At 40.8% G+C, this 20,099-nt stretch overlaps 2 protein-coding genes across 6 annotated transcripts; both read right to left on the bottom strand.

Annotated features, from left to right (window-relative positions):
* Positions 1–652: 652 nt before the first annotated feature.
* Positions 653–3,989, bottom strand: LOC121969389 (probable magnesium transporter NIPA7). Of its 2 annotated transcripts, XM_042519471.1 has the most exons (7): positions 3,535–3,989; positions 2,989–3,045; positions 2,789–2,879; positions 2,557–2,718; positions 1,705–1,795; positions 1,511–1,628; positions 653–1,023 (listed from the first exon to the last, which is right to left on the bottom strand). In XM_042519471.1, the coding sequence occupies exons 1-7, from the start codon at positions 3,656–3,658 to the stop codon at positions 788–790; spliced, it is 879 nt and encodes a 292-aa protein (XP_042375405.1). In that variant the 5' UTR covers positions 3,659–3,989; the 3' UTR covers positions 653–787. The 2 variants fall into 2 exon arrangements, with proteins under 2 accessions (XP_042375405.1, XP_042375406.1); XM_042519472.1 differs by lacking the exon at positions 2,557–2,718.
* Positions 3,990–7,115: 3,126 nt separating this feature from the next.
* On the bottom strand, positions 7,116–12,751 carry LOC121969388 (outer mitochondrial transmembrane helix translocase-like). 4 transcript variants are annotated; one of them, XR_006108555.1, is made up of 5 exons: positions 12,462–12,750; positions 10,273–10,573; positions 9,010–9,168; positions 7,684–8,564; positions 7,116–7,563 (listed from the first exon to the last, which is right to left on the bottom strand). XR_006108555.1 is itself a non-coding variant. In XM_042519469.1 (5 exons), the coding sequence occupies exons 1-5, from the start codon at positions 12,669–12,671 to the stop codon at positions 7,357–7,359; spliced, it is 1,173 nt and encodes a 390-aa protein (XP_042375403.1). In that variant the 5' UTR covers positions 12,672–12,751; the 3' UTR covers positions 7,116–7,356. The 4 variants fall into 4 exon arrangements, 2 of the variants coding, with proteins under 2 accessions (XP_042375403.1, XP_042375404.1); XM_042519469.1 differs by having other exon boundaries at positions 8,269–8,564; positions 12,462–12,751; XM_042519470.1 differs by having other exon boundaries at positions 7,116–7,560; positions 8,269–8,564; positions 12,462–12,751.
* Between the last annotated feature and the right edge of the window lie 7,348 nt (positions 12,752–20,099).

Genomic DNA, 20,099 nt, shown 5'->3' with positions numbered 1-20,099 from the left:
CATGTCCATTAACCTCATGCAATTCTTTTGTAGTCATTTTCAATCCATTAACCAATTCCTAGATGCATCTCCTCGCTTTCAACACCCCTCTATCTATAGAAAGTGCACAAAATAGGAGAGCAATTTGGGTGGATGAAATTCATTCCATTCTTCTTTTCTCCAATCATGATCAACAAACACTTTGCAAGAAGGGATTGCATATAGGTAAAGGATCATTATTTTGCTTCTATAAAATAATATGCATAGTAAAAACTCTAGATGTATCCCATATTATGTTTTTAATTGTAATATACACTCTAAGTTAGCTGTCTTATACCTTTCCATGTTAAAAATTATAAATTTAGTAGTGCTTAATCAAATTTTATCATGATTTGTAAATTAACTTGTGACACTTCTAGAGAGCAAAATGATAGTCAAGGAGACGAGGGGAACAGATAGTCTTAGGCATATGGTTAGTAAAAGATTTTGAAAAGAAATTTTTAATAAAATGATCTAACAAATAAACATCGTTAACCCAGTTGAAACATAATATAAGACTAATTTATGCTACAATATCTCATCTATTTAGGATCACTTCTTCAATCAATTTTGTTAATTGCAATTATACAATAATGTTCCAATGAGTAAAAAAAAAAAAATTAGTAAAACAAAATATGAAAATGAACTAGCTTGCAATCACCTATACACAGTGGAAGAGGCAACCTCTGTTTTGAATACAAGCAAATATACAAGTTGCCTAGTTTGTAACTTCAAAAACCAGCTTACATGTCCCGCATATCAGGAAATACTATGAAAAACATATATATTTCAAACACGAAAATTGAATATAAAAATACATTATAAATGCATCCATCTGGCAATATTCTGGCATTCCCCTATGGAGCAAGATGGTACTGTGATAAGCCTCCTGAACGCATTTGACTCGAGTATAATCAATCAGAACTTTGCAAGATGACAAAATGGTCATCATAGATGTTTTCATGGGGTCACCGCTGCCTCTACCAATGACCCAAGACATTGAACCTGTGTCCAGTTAAGAAAGCAAAACAATGTTGGCATTTCATCAATTTCAAGGTAGGCATCTAAAAACATCATAGCAGAATTTTTGGGATGGTAAGAGATATTTCTACTTGAAAACTGGGATGGTGGCTAAACTCTTCCTAGATTGCTTAATCTGGGGCCAAATTTTTCTCAGAAGATTAAGATTGAGAATAAGGAGTTGGTGTGTAAGGATAGAAGTTTAGATGGTTAGATATGCCAAACCCAAGAAAGTTTAATCTGGAGTAGGTATTTCAATTTTGAAATTCAAGATAGACAAAAAAAGATGCACTGAAAAGATTATCTTCACAAATTGGATCAGAATTACCACTGAAAAATATGACAGTCAAATATGAGATTGGCTAGATAAATGGCAGTAAAGATTGATGATCTAACTCTCGCATGCTATTTAAGGGACACCAATAGGCACGATATCTAGGTTAAATTGCATTTAGGATAGTATTGTACATACCTGTTGAAGGAAATACATCTTGTTCTTTGGTGGAGTGCAATAAGATAGTCCCAGAAATAACTGTAATAAAACCACATATTTCAGAAGCTATGCTGCTGATATTTTGGCCAGACCAATCCTGCGGCAGAATTAAAAGTAAGGATCAAGAACATATAATAATGATTACCTACACATTGAGTTTTTGTTACATATACCTTGAACATTATTGCACTTGCAACTATTGTGAGTAGTAAACATAACATAGTAAATTGGCGAGACAATTGCTGTATTGAAAGTGTCCAGTGCCTGGGAGAGAACAAAAAGAGATTAAAAAAAAACTCACATTTGTTATACTGCAGAAACAATTGCTTGTGAATATCCATACAAATTGAGAGCCATTTCATATAAATTCATCCAAGAATTTTGACCACGTTTTTAGAGTAAATAATATTTACAAAATCTCCTATTAATTCCTACAATTTGAAACATCAAAATGACAGATTTATAGCTGAAAAGAAAAGGATAATTGGATTAGTCCTAACTACTTTGGGTTGTTACGTTGCATGTTACTGAAACCTAAAATTTGTTTTTCAAATTGCAAACTTAATCACCAAAATATTCAATCTAATTGACTTAAAGATAGTGAATACTATCATTAATTGTGGCCTTAATTTGTACCTTGTCTTATGTCAATTTATATTTTTTTTCCATATCAATGCCTTTAGTTAATTAAATTGATCCCTGTTCTATGTGATGCCAATTTTAGATACTTAGAACTCTCTCAAAGTGCACATACACACTATCAAATGCATGCACCTAGATTTTTTTGACCATTACAATCATTTTCCAATTAAATTTTAGAATATCAAAAACAAGGAAATTATAAGCAAAAGTGCAAAATAGATGCATAATTTATGCTCCTAAATTCAGTCTAACTGATTTATGTCAACTAATTTATCAGTACAAAGCACATTCAATCTGCTATTATTGTGAATACATTATGTAGTGTAGTTGATATACAACTAACAATATTTACAAAGTTTTCTCATTTTAATGTGTATTAATACATTGTGGTTAATAGGTGCCTCCAAATTTCTTCTACAGAACTTGGAGATTGTTCCTGAGGTGCGTGAATCACAATGACAACAGAACCAACAATGCAGGATACACAACCCAAAATGCCCATTGCCTGCAATCGTTCCTGCAGCATAAAGTGTGCCAATACGGCACTGCTCAGAAACAGAAATCTGTTAGTGCCCATGAAGCCTTAGTGAACCATTCAATTATTTATATTGATACCTGACTATTATGCTTAATGCGCCCAAAGGAGTAACTAAAGCAGCTGGAGCAAAAACATAAGCCACAAAATTTGCAGCTTCGCCTAGAACCACTGTTTGTCAGGAAGGCTTTCAATATCAACAACATAGAAAATCTCGTTTAGTGTATTATAATTATCAAAATAATAAAATACTCCTAGGTTGTGTACTCAGGTAGCTTACTCGTGATCATTCCAGCCCACCATAGTGGTTCTAGCAAGTATGCATATCCACCTACTCCTATGAATTAGGGGAGAAAAGTAAAAGTAGAAGTTACATCAGTCATATTCTACAAACAAGCAGACGAAAATCTCTAAATGTAAAAAGGGAGAAACAAAAGCTTGTGATGAAAAGCAAATATCTGAATGCAAGTATCACAGAGCATCAGCTGAGAAGGGAAAGAAGAGATGTCCGGAATTTTATCAGAATAATCTATTTCCTTGGACATAATCATCATACACATCATGTCGTATTCAAAACTTCATATAAATATGAAATGTCATCTGATATTGGAGTCAAATCACTATTAAATTTGTCTTAGGTCCAAAACCAAAAGTCATCTTTGAGTATTGGAAACACCGATGAGGTAAACAAGAATGTCGAAACAAAATTTTCCACTGCCGATTGAAGAAAAATTTACATGAAAACTAGAAAAAAAAACGCATCTTTCCAACAACAACAAAAAAGAAGTACTTATCGTCCGATGGAAGCAAGGATTTCCATTCTTACCAGCTAGTGCGCCAGATTTGCCGGCCCGCTTTAGCCCCTTCTTCTTCAGAATGAAGCTGGATCCGATGAAGGCGCTCGAGACAAGGGCGAGAACGAAACCTTTGGTATTATCCGAGACCCCCATTCGACCTTTCCCAGCCCTAAACACTTTCCAACTCGCCGATTTCCTTTTCCTCCGTGGATTTCTCTTCAAAAGAGGACAGCACAACTGGATCCAGACAAAAATTGAAAACGCGCGCCGAAGGAGGAAGAATCTAGTGTAGTTTCTACTGGAGGCTGGAGCAGAAATTTTCCCTCCCAATCCACCAGATTTGAATCGAGCAACTGAAAAGCGCGCGAAGAACCTCCGCCGTCGTCTTCCGCAACCGGGCCCGAAAACAGCGACAGGGAGGCGAGTTTTACGTAACGGCCGATGGGACGCCACCGATCGGCGACATACCACTGTCACTCTGTCACTACTCGATTTTGGAATGGCCACAAATGACAAAACGGTAAAAAACACGGGGGGCGGGTAGAAAACGGGCTCCGTAGTGTTACGCAAGTAAAAAAATTGATAATTCCAATTAAGTTCATTGATTATATATGGCATGATCGGTATGGTTCAATAGAAGTTTTTCATTGGTCATCAGGATAAATTGAGAAGCACATACGACGGTGAGCCCAGAAATTTAGCATCCTTTGATTACATTCCTATTTGAAGAAAAAATTTCTACAAATACATCCGGAGTTCTTCGAACCGTGGGTACTTTCTACAGTGACACCATTACCCGGGGACGTACAAGGAAAGGAAAGTAGGAAGATTTAATTGATGCGCTGTTGGCCAACAAAATCTTAGATAATTATTCTAAAAAAGGTTTTTTTTTTTTTTGCTTAATTTTAAAAGAAACAAAGTTATTGATCGTTGTTATTTAAAAAGTAAATAAATTAAAAAAATTTTAAAGCAAATTAAATATCATGTTGCAAAATAACTCCCATGAGTTTGACATAATTAGTATTTATTTGGGTGTTTATTCAAATATATTTTGGGATCAATTTTTAAGAAGTGCAGGAATAGTTCGGTAGGATGCTCCACAAATTGGCACATATATGGTATTTGCATTGGTGTTTGTAAAATACCTCGTCCAGTATCTACATAGATGTTTGACTTCTAGGCTAAAATATGGCATCTATCTTTTTGCGAATTACCATTTAAAATACTCACTTGTAATGAAGTTTAATAATAAAAAATAATAATGTTGCTATTTCATTGTCATAAGATCTTTCAAGTAACTAATAAAATAACAGTCATATTATTCATAAGACAATTAAAATGGTTGCGGCATGTGCCAGAATGAAATTAAATTTTTACCAAATGGGCAGAATAGTGGCATCAAAGTGGCATCATTAATATCATAAGCTTTTGGCATGGTGATGTAGTAGACAAAACTGTCATCATCAGGAACCTCGCCGTGCTCGCCAGCAATGTAGGTACAGCAATGAAGCGTGGAATTCACGGAACTGATAAACTTATAGTGCAGCGATGGCATCCCATAAAAATATAAACTATTCCTCAATTTCACACTGAAATGCTCGATCAATCCTGAACCACCAGTGCAGTCTCCCATTATGATATGCAAACTAATTCTCTTGGTTTTGTAGAATGGCAGCTTTTTATCCTTAAACGATATATATCCCTCGTGATCACTTACCTTCCGAAAGAGCATAATAGCTTGGGTGGACAAAGCTGAAAACCTCCAATCGGCAGCTATTGTAGGCAGCATTGCAGGAGAACCAACAATTGTGCGCAACTTATTAAGGTCGGTGCCTGAGAATATGGAAACTTCTCCAAAACAGTCTACAGCCAAAAAGGATTGGTAGCAGAAAGCAACATCCTCGTACTTGCTCTGGTTGTTCATCGAGTTCCAAGAAGAGCCATCGGCCCCCATGCGAAGCGATACCAATGCCTTGCCAACGGCTGATATGACGACGATGGTGCAATCAGTGTTGGACGACGGGTTAGAAGACATCGCCATCCGATGGATTAAATATTGGATTTCAACGTACTCCATCGTAGCCTCTGGACGAAGGGGATCAAAGTGCATGTTATACTGAATTCTTCTGGTGAAGAGATCTTTGGGGACCTCGGGGAGATGAACATGAGCACCGGTGAGGGGGTTAAGGAGGGAGATGGCATAAGAGTCATGTTGTCCTTCGAGAAGCAACCATCCCTGGCATGAGACGACTCCTAACTCGAGGTTCTTGTTCTCTTTAAGGGCCGGTACAGCGATAGAGTGCGATTTGTGATCGGTGAAAGAGAAGTAGAAGAGTCGTCCGTCAACTCGATCACATCCCATTATCAACCATGGAATCAAACAACCATGAGTGTCGATAGAGATAGAGCGCCATGTTTTGCAAACAGAGCGAAAACGAATATAATCCATGACATCTAACCTCTTGGCAATGAGTTCTAATAGATTGTCGTCGATCGAATCCCAATCCACCGATAAGTTTCTGGCTGATTTCTTTGTATTGCACGAAACTTGCAAACCCATCGCTGATTTCTTTGTATCGCGTGAAACTCGCAAACCCATCGCTGATTTCTTTGTATTACACGAAACTTCTGATAGAAACCAATGAATTTATAAAGAAGAATAATTCATATGGTAAATCATATATAGAAACAAAGTTATTATAGGCAGAATATCTGAAAATAAAGAATATTATATTGACTAGCAAAATAAAATTTTGAATATTAAAAGAAAAGCAATAAAGGTAGTTATGTTAAAATTTTACTATTTTGGTGAAACAAACTTGGTAGGATATCTAAAAAGATAAAATATTGCATTGACGTAGCAAACCAAAATTTTACATATTAAAAAATAAGTATTATAAATAGATAATATTTATTGATAATAATTTATTATTTTTATCTTACTATCTTACTATTTAATAAAAATATCCTTATAACTAATTTTAGCAAAAATTTAAAATAAAATTATGTTAATATTTTTTTTATTTTCGTAATAAAAATAATTTTAAGATTTATTTTCTTATAGTGTAGGGAGGATTTTAAGTGATAATTTTGAAAAATAAAATAGATATTTTTTTCATTAAATGAAGAGGATTTTAACATTAAAATGAAAATTTCAAGTATTTTGATATTAATAAAAGTTTAAGGATATGAATTATATGTAATTGTAAGTGAGATATGATCACACAATTATACAGATTTATTAGTAGTATTTTAGATGGATGAGGCGGGTTAATTTTTTTATTTGATAAAAACCTAGTATTATTATTTTTTTTATGATTAATATATAAAACAAAGAACGGTCAATTCTACGGCCACTTTTAGTGAGCTCGGTTTTTTATAAATAATTATTTTTTTAATAACACCTAAAAATGATTATTTTTTTAATAATTATGTTCAAGTTTTTCATGACCAATATGGGAAGTAGAAGATTTTTTTTCTTTTAATTTATCTATACAATATATTCGAAACATAATTTATACACCAAAAAAAACTCTTATTCGTCCTCTGAATGTTTTCCGGCCTCTCACATCCATAGAGATTAAAATGACTTTTTTATTTGTAATATAAGTGGTGCAGATCGATGTTCTTTGTTTCACATCACTTTTTTTTTTTATCAAACTAAAATATATATATATATTCAGTTACAAAAAATGACACGATTGAAAAGATCGACACAGAATATCATATTCGGTGAGTTTTTTTATATCAACAAAAGCAGAAAGAAGACAGATATTTTGTTGTCAATGCCGTGCCCAGAAAGGTCGCTGATCAAGGCAACTTGCCCAAGCATTAGAGAGGAGCTAGATGACCTATGCGTCCTGGCTTTGATATTGATTGTTCACTGGGCTAGACACAAGCTCTGAGAACTCCAAAATGGCATCGTGCATTGGCTCTTCTTCATTTGGCTCTGTTTGTGCAGGCCGTTCAGGTGGCTGTATACCGGTTAATTTCCTCGCCTTCCGAGATGTTACTAGTGCACTCTCCAAGTCTGACTGTTCTAGTGGTCTCGGACCCTGCTGATAAGAACAAGACAGATTGCAACGAATAATTCATGTTTCCAGCTTCTAAAAAAGCCCATCTAGCTATAGCAATTATTTTGGAAAAAAAAAAAAGTAGTTTAAAGAAACAGGCAATACCTTGAAATGCAGAGGTTGCCACACAAATGTTAAATTTTGTCTCCACAAAGTCCTCTCAAGGTTCGCAAAGAGAAAAAACTCGAATACCAACTTTATAGAAAAATGCCTTAATAGAAGATCTAGTCTAGTGAACATGCATAGGTCAGGAGCGAGACCTCACAGAATAAAGAAGATAGAACATCAAAATGAACAATAGACAACAATCGTAGATCTGGCTATCATGCAAAAAGGTGGAACCGCCACCTTAGCGGCCCCCTGGATCCGGCCCCACAGATGTCCAGAGGGGATAAATCATGGTTAAGCTGGGCGGGAGGGGTGACTGGGGGTCGAGTGGAATTTAAGCACAGCAGACCGAGATTTGACACCCGTGTGCAGCTGGCAACCCTCGACCCTACGACCTTCGATGCAAGCGTCCAGACACCCTACCAGCTGATCCAGCCCATGGGGGCGTAGATCTGGCTATCATGAAGTATGCAGATATGCTCTTGAATGGATTAGATTGGCTTAAATTTATTAGGCATCAAGGGGAAAGTTGGAGGAATGAACTTGCCAAAATATTATTTGATAAAAATGATAAATACTCACAGTGCATATCTTTCCATTCTTCTCATCATTGAGTAACTCCCTGATCGGGAAATAGGCTGCTTGTTTGCACAATTCAAGCAAATCTGAACCGCTAAAATCTTGACACAATGCAGCTAGGTACTCGTAATCAATGTTTTCTTCGACATTTTCACCCTTGAGTATTACCTTTAGTATGATGGCCCTCTCATTTTGATTAGGCATGCCAATTTCAAAAGTTTGGGTAAACCGCCTGAGGATTGCCTCATCTAACTCTGATGGCCGATTTGTAGCAGCAAGAACCATTACACGAGCATTCTCTGTAAAAAGAAGGGGCATAAAGAAGGGCAAATTTACAAGCAGCACTTCCTAGTCTTTTCTGGTATGACATTTCTATACTATCACTAACAAATCAGTTATTTTTTATAACTAAGTTAATGGAATTGCTGTCGCGTATGACATGGACATAGGAATGCAGCTTGAATATTATTGTTTTGCCTAGCAAAACAATGAAATTAACTGCAACAGTCAAAATCACAGGAATTCAGGGGGAATAGAGGATTAAGATACTCTAACTCAATGAGTGAACAACTTAACTAACAAAACTAAATTATACAAAAGGAACAAATATACTGGGTGAATGATAAAAATAAGAATATTGTTGATTAATAATGAGAATCATACCTATGATAAGGAAATGAAGCATACATTCACAAAATAGACTCAAGTGAATTGGTGAAAACCCAAAGGAGAATTGAAACTCACGGTCAGTTGTGAAGCCATCCCACAAGGACATGAACTCAGTTTTCATGTTAGCCAATGCTTCCTGATCTGTATTCTGTCGCTGACCCAAAAAACTATCCACCTCGTCGATGAAAATAATAGCAGGTTGTAGCTTATAAGCAAGGCTAAAAACAGCAGAAACTGCAACAAATCCAGTGTAAATATAAGCAAACAACTATGTTTTTTTTTAAAAGGTGAAAGTAATTTTTAATAGATCATATTGCCATATATAAAGTAAAATTTTGAGTAGCAATATCCTGTAACTAATCAGCATCTACACAACAGTCAATCAGGATTCAGATCTAAAAGACTTGAACCTTCTTGTATCATCCAATAGTTATGTTCAAATGGTATGTACAACAAGCATGGGGCATGATCCAGCCAGAGACACTTGATAATTAGTTAAGTGAACATTAGTGATCCTAAAACTAGCACTACCACGAGGATGTATCTGCATGAAATAATGATACTAGTCATTTTGGAACCATAATACGTTAGTAAGATCAAATGCCTATCTCACACTGCCCCCAAAAGAGCTAGAAGTGGATTTATATGCGGCTTAGATGCAAACTCCATTTCCACCATATTCCATGTGTAATTCTATATGCAATATCAATCAAGCATTCAAAACAAACATGTAAACATAATAGAAGATTCTATATGGGACATTGCAAATATGTTAAATAAGCTAATGGAAAATAAGCTAGATTATGGGTTCAAATCAACTTATTATGTATCAGAATCAGAATAACTGATAAGTGCAATTTGTGAATGAGATAATTATCAATTTGTGATAATTCATAAAAAAAAAGGAAAAAAATATAAAAATGAAAAAGAAAAAGAATAGTAAGCTACAAGAAATATGATAACTGATAAGTGCAAAAAGAGTCAATTCACAGCTTCTAACAAGAAGTGACACTTGAATTTAGCTTACCAAGAACTTTTGTCGAAAAAGCATAAAAAAATAATGAACTACCTTGACCAAGACATAACTCCATATTCACTAGCCCCTCATGCACTTCAATACAGAATTGTCAGAACACAATTTTGTACATTGAGAACGCCATAAGTTTTTGTCTTGGTTTGTAGTATATATGTGGTTATTACACAATTAACATAAAAAATGAAAATTAACAATAAATTATTTTAAAATTTTATTAATCAATATAACCACAAGGCATATCAATAAATCAATATGTAAAAACATTAAGCTCTCTCTGAAGAAATCATAAAAAACTAACTTACCAAGTTTTTGGGCATCCCCAAACCATTTACTCATCAAATTTGAGATCCTCACATTAATAAAAACTGCACCAGACTCTTTTGCTAAGGCCTTGGCTAGCATTGTCTTTCCTGTTCCAGGTGGACCATACAACAGAATGCCCTTTTGTGGGCTAAGAAGTTTTCCATGTGAAAACAACTGGGGTCTACGAAGTGGAAGAATGATCAATTCAAATAATGCTTGCTTGACATGCTCTAAACCCCCAATAGACTCAAATTCAATATCAATGTGATCGGTATTTATAACATCACAAGCTATTACATCCTGCAAAATGATCATAAACATAATCATTAATTTTTTTAATGATTTGCCTATAATTTAACAACTTGAGGCACCAATTAATAGTTCCTACCACAAATGAAGGACCTTAAATATAGCAGTAGCCATTATCCATTAAAAAAATGCTAATATTTGCTTAGATATGACTTCAAACTCTATGAATCATAGGCTAGTATTGCCACTGCAAACTACCATAAGAAGGGTAACTGGCTACAATGAAAATTCTACTGATGGGTGAATGTTGATAAATCTCATCCATCACCTTTACAAGCAAATACAATTGTTTCATTGGAAATTATCTTTTTTCAGGGATCGTGTCTTGATCACATAGGAACTGCCATTGAAGAATCCTACCTACCCAGTCATGATCAACTTTTTAAAAAGCATACACAGCATGTGGTCGAATAACAATATAGTGCATATGTGGTATGTGGAAGAATATATGGGATGCATATATAGTAAGCATTCAGAAATTATTCAGCACTAATTCTGTACATAAAAAATACAATTTAATACTTGTTGACATTTTTTTAAGAAAAAATAAATTATATCTATCTCATAATGAACAACAAATGTGCAAATAAAAAATTGTGTTTAGAATCTACAAGCAAATTATCTGGTACTTAAGAAACACAAACTTATATAGAAAACTGATAATATTCTCTAAAAGCATAGCCATCTTCCTGATACTCATTAAATTCCTCAGTTTTGCTTGAGCCAAATCGTGACCCACTAATCTTTATTATAGATATATCAGTACATATGAGAGTAGAGCGTTCTCTTGTGTTGTTCATAAGCTCTGGAAACTTTCACAAGTAAATTCATTGAGCTCAATCCAATGTGACCTCTTTTATTCTAAACCAAATAAAGCATTTCATCTTAGCTTATCATATCTTCATGAAAGGAAACTGCAACCACATAACATATATAGAATGGCAATTTGTCGTGTCTGTTTCAAGCTTATATTCTTGGATTGTTAAAGCTCACAATAACTATGGAGAAACAAGGGAGACTTGCTCTAGGCTCGACACTTTATGTGATAAAAGTACCAAATTCAAGTAGGGGGTGATGTTCGACCTGAAGTAATGGATACTAATATATGAAAAAAAACTCTTTAACTAAATTGAATCAAATTTTAGACCAATTGCAAGAATTATATGATGCAAAAAAAAAAAAAAAGCTTCGTATTAAGGCTTTATTAACAACAAAGCCCTTCATATCTTCTTTTCAAGGCAATTAATGTTATTGATATCCCCACAGAAAATTGGTTATGCCAGGATTATTTTGCTTATGACAGTGTAACCATCCTACTTAACCGTGAATTATTAAAAGATGGTTCAAGAGTCAAGACTACATTAAATATGAATCTCAGCTGTGAAGTTACTAGCAGGGTTTCCTATTTGGTTGTGTTTTCACGAGGACAAATCTCTAAAGTTCAGTGCACTGTTCTCACCTCTATTCGTCCTACAGATTTGTCTATAAGAAGAGGCTATGACAACACAGCGAGCAACAAGTTGAAGACGATACTTGAGATTTGAGAAAGCAGACATGGAACGCAAACTGGCACGAATATAAACTTAAAACTCCTAGACGATCATCGGGAAGACCAAGTTATCAATACAAACTATTTATCCATCAATTGAAAATCAAGATCCAAAACCATTATTTTAAGCCCCTAGAACAATCCCTAGGCAGGTCGCCTCCGATATCTCTGCCTAGACTACAGCCATATGAACGTTTGCAAACACATAAACTACCAACCACTAGGCAACCGACGCCGGCAAATCTACAAACACAAAGTCTGAATCAGATCGATCACTGTCGGGGGAAGGAAGGAGGGATGACGTGAGAATAAACAGAACAAGACGACGACCTCGTATGGGTTGGTGTTGATGAGAGGGCGACCGAGGCGCTTGGCGATCTCCTTCTTGTGCTCGAGGGCCTTCTTTCTGGCCGAATGGTTGGGGTCGAGTTGGCGTAACCCGACGAAGAGGACGAGAGAACTCAGCGCTGCGGTCGCTGCATAGAGCAGGAGCTCCTGAAGCAAGCTCGACCTAGACGAGCGCATCGCATCTCGCGGCATCGCCTTCTGTTTCTCTCTTTCTTCCCGTTGCTTTTCGTCTCCACCGTCTTCGGAATGCCTTGCTGTCTTCTTTCGCGAGAGCCCTCCTGGTAGTAATAATTTAGGTATATTTCGAAACGCCCCGTCGAATTTAGGCTTTTCTAATTACGCCCGCATAGTTTTAAAATATTAAAATAGCACCTGATATATATATCTTATCTCAGCTGCTACTATAATTTTTAAATGATTTTCATTGAATTGAAAACAATTTTAAATATTTTTTACTATACATTTAAAAAATATTTATATATACTTTATTACTTTATATATAATAATTTTAATTAAATTGAACTTGATCCTGTCCGAAAACTGAATCAACGGACGCTGGGCACGTGGCGCTTTCCGATTGCTGACGTGGGTCTTCGGGCGCTGGTGCGAACTTCCGGCGATCCTGCAAAGAAATCGGGCCGGGAAGGGGTTCCCGGCGACGACCCTCCGACGCTCAAGTCAGGCAACGAATGGCAAGAAGGTGGCTCCAAGGATTTCAGATTGCATACCTCCGATGAAGTTTGATGGCGTTTATATAGAGCCATGAGAGTTTGGTGCACACAACCCGAGGTGTACACGTGTCATACCCCATACCGCAGCATGGGCTTGCCAGAAGAGCATGTTTGTCTCCATGCCGCTACAGTCTGAGCGTCTGATTGATGGGACAACAGAATAATCGATCGTATCATACTGCGTATGGTTTAGTCTTCGAACATGCCTGTTGTCAGCAACAGGGGTTACTGAGATGACGTCCACACTGTCCCCTACTCTTTGACTTCCTCTTCTAGGATCGACCATCCAGCCGCTCGCCCAGCGCGCTCGTCTTTAGTCCGAGGTAGGTGGTTACCCGTACGGGAAGACTGAGGGTCGTCGTTCTTCCGCTCGGCCCTTCGTTCCTGGTCAATCGAGCGCCAGAACCCCGACTCCTGCCGAGGCGCCTGTTGCCATTGATTACTTACTGGTGGGTCGGGCGGGAGGTCGGCCCCTTCTTCTCCGGTCGGCCAACCGGTTCGCCCTTCTCCGGTCGGCCACCTGGCCCTTTGACCACCACGTGACGTTGATCCCTCAAAATGGGGGTCCCCTGTTCTAACCGCCGGATCACTTGCCTCCCCCTCAAGTCTAGTCGAAGGAGGCGATTAGTCCGACTGACTGGACCACGAGTCTATCCGGGCGGCACCTTCGTGCCCTTATCCTCCGCTCGGCCTACCACATGGATGGACTTGAAGATTATTCCACAGCAACATCTCTTTAACCTCCTCGTATTCTACGCCGATCTTCGACATTAAGGTTGAGCATGCGCGCATTAAATGCTTCAAATGGCGGAATGCCACGTGGCACACCGTCGTCATCGTACGGTGGCGGCAGCGTGGTGCTTTGACGGGATCGAGGCGGTTTGAAATGGACGGCGCGATGCGCTTCGATTCCCGTGACCTGGATCCAACGGTGGAGGTCGTCCGGCCTTTACCCTATAAAGCCTTCATTTTCTCTTCCGTCGCCTCACTTCTCCTTTCGCGTGCCCCTGGTTGCCTCTCGCATTTTATAGCTCCGGCGATCGTGTCTCCTGTTTCCGGCGATCCCCGGTGTTCTTCCTTCGATCCTCCTTTTTCTTGTAAGGCTCTCCTCCTTTCTTTCTTGTTTCCGGTGCTTTCTTTACATTTCTCTCCCCAGTTTTCGCCTCCGGGTACTGTTCCGGTGCCCTCTTCTTGTTTTTGTCCCGTCATCTTTTTTGGTTTCATTCGCTCGGACCATGGCTAGTTCCTCTCATCCCGAAGACCAGTCTCTCGGCCTATGGTACACTACTATGCAGTCACGCTTCGACCAGCGTGACTTTGATATTCTGACCGATAATTTTGACATCCCCGCTGATTTTGAACTTCTTTTAGCTGGTCCATCCGCTCGGCCGCACAGGCCGTCGCACGGAGCTTTCTGTGTCTTCCGCGACCAGTTTACTGCCGGTCTACGTTTCCCTATACATCCCTTCATTCTAGATGTTTGTAATTTTTTCGGTGTTCCGCTCGGCAGTCTAGTACCCAACACCTTTCGTCTTCTCTGTGGTGTAGTTGTTTTGTTCAAGATCCATAACATCCCCCTCCGACCGAAGGTCTTTTTTTATTTCTATTATCCCAAGCAGTCTGAGCCGGGCACCTTCATTTCCAAGCTCGGCCCGGGCTAGTCTTCTTTAACAAACTGCATTCTTCCAATAAACATTGGAAGGAGTATTTTTTCTATATTCGTATGCCCGATCAGGCAAATTTCCGGACCAAGTGGCAGGTCGACCTACCCCCACTCCTGAGCTGAAGAAGTTCAAGACCCGACCGGAGTACCTTCATGCTGCAAATATGCTAGCTGGTCTACGTCTTGATATCAATAAGCTTCTTCACGAAGGAGTGATGTACATCTTCAGCCTGAGTCCAATACGGACTCCTCTTTCGACCGGCTTCGGTAAGAATTTAACTTGGGTGTATGCTTTAATTGCTAACTGATTTCTCTTTTTTCCTTTGCAGCGAACATCGTCATGGAGTCGGTAATGGCCGGCATCTTGAAGAGGAAGGCGGCGGCGCTCGAAGCCACGACGGCCAAAGAAATGGAAGCGCTTGGCATCCAGCCGGTCGGATCGCATGAAGGAGAAAGCGGGACTCAGGCTGAGTCGGTCGCTCAGGCTTCTCAACAAAACGTGGCTAGCGGAGCCACCCCCAGCGGAGGACCAACTGTCCCTGAGGAAGGTTCCGCTCGGGAGGAGGAACAACCTCTACAAAAGAGACGCCGAGTGGAGACTCCCCTGCGGTCGGCTACCTTCGCGGTCCAACCATCCGAGCGGGCCACTGCGACTGCTCGGGGCAAGGCGCCAGAGGTCGAAGCCATTTCGTCCGACCGGACGCCTTCTGAATGGGACGAGCCGGCTGCTCCAATTGAGGCTACTCCGATCAGCACCCTTCCGCCCGCTCGTCCAGTCAGGCGTTCAACCATCCACTCAGTTTTCGGTGCCGGCCTCTGATCCTTTACCGGATGTCGGTCGGACGACCCCAGGTCATGGTCGCACAATACGAGTCACTCTTCATCTTCCAACTGAAGAGCTGCTGCCAGAGGCCGACCAACCGATAGCGCTCGAACATACCATCACTCTGAAGGCCCCACTAGCTGAGATGTGGGCCGACGCTCAGGCCCGCGTCGCGCTCATCCCTCTTCGGAATTTGGCCAATAGTCATATGCAGCAGGCCACTGGGGTAAGTTTATTTTCTCCAGTTTTGTATGTATTCCTTCCGATCGGCCAATAACAACTTCTTTTGCCAGAGATGGGTGGAGGAGATTGTTGTCTCCAACCGCCTGGCCTTAGTAGATGAAGAACTAAGGCAACTGAAGGCGGCGGTTGGTCCGTCCGGCCCTCAAGGCCCTTCATATTCTGAGCTGCAAAAGGAGCTGAAGAAAGCACAAGATCTGCTGGCGGCCGAGCAGAAGAAGACAGCCGACCAGGCTCACCATCTGGCTGAGTTAGAGCGGCAAGTCAAGTCGCTCGACCAAAAATTTACCCTGGCCACCACTCGGAAGAACACGACCATCTTCGACTTGGAGAAGAAGAACGTGGAGGCTCGGGGCCTGGAGCTGAAGGTAAAAGAGCTGATGGAGCAGCTTGACCGAGAGAAGGCGGGTCGCTCGGCCGACGCGGACAAGCTTCAAAATCTGGATGAGGCCCTTACTCCTCCCAGGCGGCTCTCAAAGAATATCAAGAGGCCGAGCCGAGTCGGGTCGTTGTCCTAAGACAGAGCTACATCCGCTCGCCTGAATTCTCAGAGAAAATCTGCGAGCAGATGTACACAACCTTCGACTTGGCTATAACCGCCACCACCACCTATCTGAAGTCTAAAGGTCTTCTTCTGGAGTCCACTACTATTCCGGCCGACGATCAAGTGACGCTCCTGGACAACATCCCCAAGGACCTTTATGATTACATTGAATAGATGCCTGTATATGTAGTTAGGCCGCTAGGCCAAAAAATTATCCCTTTATGTACTTAGGCCGCCCGGCCTAAAGTTTTAATTTTAATGCAATGTTTTCCTTTCGCGTACTTTGTCCTTTTGCTAGTTAATATGTGTGTTGTCCGCTCGCCTATTATCACACCTCTGGCATTCGAAAGGGATTTTTGCGAAGTACTTGGCGTTGCCCTTCCGCTCGGCTAAATATTTCGAATGCGTAACATTCCGCTCTGATAGCAGAGATCGCTCGCTAAAAGCCGACAAGTACCTTTGGGCTCTGAGCCGAGCAGGATGTAAAGTCGGTCGAACGATATTGACGGCGAGCTTCTCGGACACTTGCAGTCCTTTTTTATTTACTTCTTCCGCTCGGAGGGTTTATAGACGCCGGCTCGTCTCTCGATATTTAACGTCGGAGCTCGACGGTCTTACGCTCGGAGGGTTTATAGACGTCGGCTCGTCTCTCGATTTTTAACGTCGGAGCTCGACGGTCTTCCGCTCGGAGGGTTTATAGACGCCGGCTCGTCTCTCGATATTTAACGTCGGAGCTCGACGGTCTTACGCTCGGAGGGTTTATAGACGCCGGCTCGTCTCTCGATATTTAACGTCGGAGCTCGACGGTCTTCCGCTCGGAGGGTTTATAGACGCCGGCTCGTCTCTCGATATTTAACATCGGAGCTCGACGGTCTTCCGCTCGGACGTTTATAGACGTCGGCTCGTCTCTCGATATTTAACGTCGGAGCTCGACGGTCTTCCGCTCGGAGGGTTTATAGACGCCGGCTCGCCTCTCGATATTTAACGTCGGAGCTCGACGGTCTTCCGCTCGGAGGGTTTATAGACGCCGGCTCGTCTCTCGATATTTAACGTCGGAGCTCGACGGTCTTCCGCTCGGCGGGTTTATAGACGCCGGCTTGTCTCTCGATATTTAACGTCGGAGCTCGACGGTCTTCCGCTCGGAGGGTTTATAGACGCCGGCTCGTCTCTCGATATTTAACGTCGGAGCTCGACGGTCTTCCGCTCGGAGGGTTTATAGACGCCGACTCGTCTCTCGATATTTAACGTCGGAGCTCGACGGTCTTCCGCTCGGAGGGTTTATAGACGCCGGCTCGTCTCTCGATTTTTAACGTCGGAGATCGACGGTCTTCCGCTCGGAGGATTTATAGACGCCGGCTTGTCTCTCAATATTTAAAGTCGGAGCTCGACGGTCTTCCGCTCGGAGGGTTTATAGACGCCGGCTCGTCTCTCGATATTTAACGTCGGAGCTCGACGGTCTTCTGCTCGAAGGGTTTATAGACGCCGGCTCGTCTCTCGATTTTTAACGTCAGAGCTCGACGGTCTTCCGCTCGGAGGGTTTATAGAAGCCGGCTCGTCTCTTGATTTTTAACGTCGGAGCTCGACGGCCTTTACGGCTAATTTTAACACTGATGACATACGCCCTACCGAGCGGCGAGGGGTCTTCGTCTTCAATGACTTGGCTCGGATAATTTTTACGCCCGGTCGAACGGCACGGGGTCTTCGCAGTTGAGTCGGTGGCTCGGATCTTATATATCATGGAGATAGGTCGCTCGACCGATAATGCCAATTGTGTTTAACATTTTGCTTCCTGCATTTCAAATATACAGCCAAACGGAAAATATACAACACACATTATATTGGTGCACCTTTCACCCTGCCCCGGAAAGGCTGGAGATAATTTGCGTTTCATGGTTGATTCAAGTCCCAATCCATCTTCATCCGCTCGGCGGTGCTCCCCCTTGAATGTCAGTTGGATCATTGTCTCGGGGGAGGCGTCCGCTCGGGGATCATTGCCTCCGCTCGGCCACCTGATGCTGACGTTGTTTGTTGCTTCAGCCGCTCGGCTTGCGCATTCTCTCTCTGTTGCTCCACGAGCTTAGCTGCTCTTGCCTTGATTAGAGCGTCGAGCTCCTTCGTGGAGAGCATCACCGTGTGCGGTCGTCCAGCCTCGTCCATTGCTTCCGATCGGATGCAGGAGCGTTCCCACAGACGGCGCCAAATTGATCCTGTCCGAAAGCTGAATCAACGGACGCTGGGCACGTGGCGCTTTCCGGTTGCTGACGTGGGTCTTCGGGCGCTGGTGCGAACTTCCGGCGATCCTGCAAAGAAGTCGGGCCGGGAAGGGGTTCCCGGCGACGACCCTCCGACGCTCAAGTCAGGCAACGAATGACAAGAAGGTGGCTCCAAGGATTTCAGATTGCATACCTCCGATGAAGTTTGATGACGTTTATATAGAGCCATGAGAGCTTGGTGCACACAACCCGAGGTGTACACGTGTCATACCCCATACCACAGCATGGGCTTGCCAGAATAGCATGTTTGTCTCCATGCCGCTACAGTATGAGCGTCTGATTAATGGGACAGCAGAATAATCGATCGTACCATACTGCGTATGGTTTAGTCTTCGAACATGCCTGTTGTCAGCAACAGGGGTTACTGAGATGACGTCCACACTGTCCCCTACTCTTTGACTTCCTCTTCTAGGATCGACCATCCAGCCGCTCACCCAGCGCGCTCGTCTTTAGTCCGAGGTAGGTGGTTACCCGTACGGGAAGACTGAGGGTCGTCGTTCTTCCGCTCGGCCCTTCGTTCCTGGTCAATCGAGCGCTAGAACCCCGACTCCTGCCGAGGTGCCTGTTGCCATTGGTTACTTACCGGTCGGCCGGGCGGGAGGTCGGCCCCTTCTTCTCCGGTCAGCCAACCGGTCCGCCCTTCTCCGGTCGGCCACCTGGCCCTTTGACCACCACGTGACGTTGATCCATCAAAATAGGGGTCTCTTGTTTTAACCGCCGGATCAGAACTTATTTATTTTAATATATTATAATAATTATAATGGTAGTTATTATACATTATAGTAATTATAATATTATTAAAATAAAATTTTAAAATAAAAATATGCTGACAACTATTTAATATTTTTTAAAAAATATATATATATTTTTAAAATGATTATTTTCATAACTGAACAACTGAACCAATCGAAATTAATTAAACTTATTTTTCATAAACTGGACTATCAAATTTTACTATCAAAATCAATAAATTGAATCAATATAAATTCTATTAATTTAGTTGGTTATTGGATTAAATGATTAATAGAGAGGACACGTAGTTGCAGTCGAATGTATAGTTCCTATCTGATTCATGTATATGATATTGGATCGTGATAATGATTAAATTTAATTAGTTAATTAATTTAATCGTTTGGACATTGATTTTGTAAGTAGTTATTGTTCAGTCAATTTTTACTAGAGCAAATGTAATATCATTAATTTTAAATGGTCAAATATGATGGTAAAAAATGAATACATTTATTCCTAATACTCTTATCAATTCATGTCAGGATCAAAATGGAGGAGATAAATCATGGACGACTACTAATTTTTTGAATAATGATTAACACATAAAAAAGATATTT

This window comes from Zingiber officinale, chromosome 4A (assembly GCF_018446385.1).
Source record: "Zingiber officinale cultivar Zhangliang chromosome 4A, Zo_v1.1, whole genome shotgun sequence".
Classification (NCBI taxonomy): Eukaryota; Viridiplantae; Streptophyta; class Magnoliopsida; order Zingiberales; family Zingiberaceae; genus Zingiber; species Zingiber officinale.
This window is presented reverse-complemented; position numbering and strand designations above follow the sequence as displayed.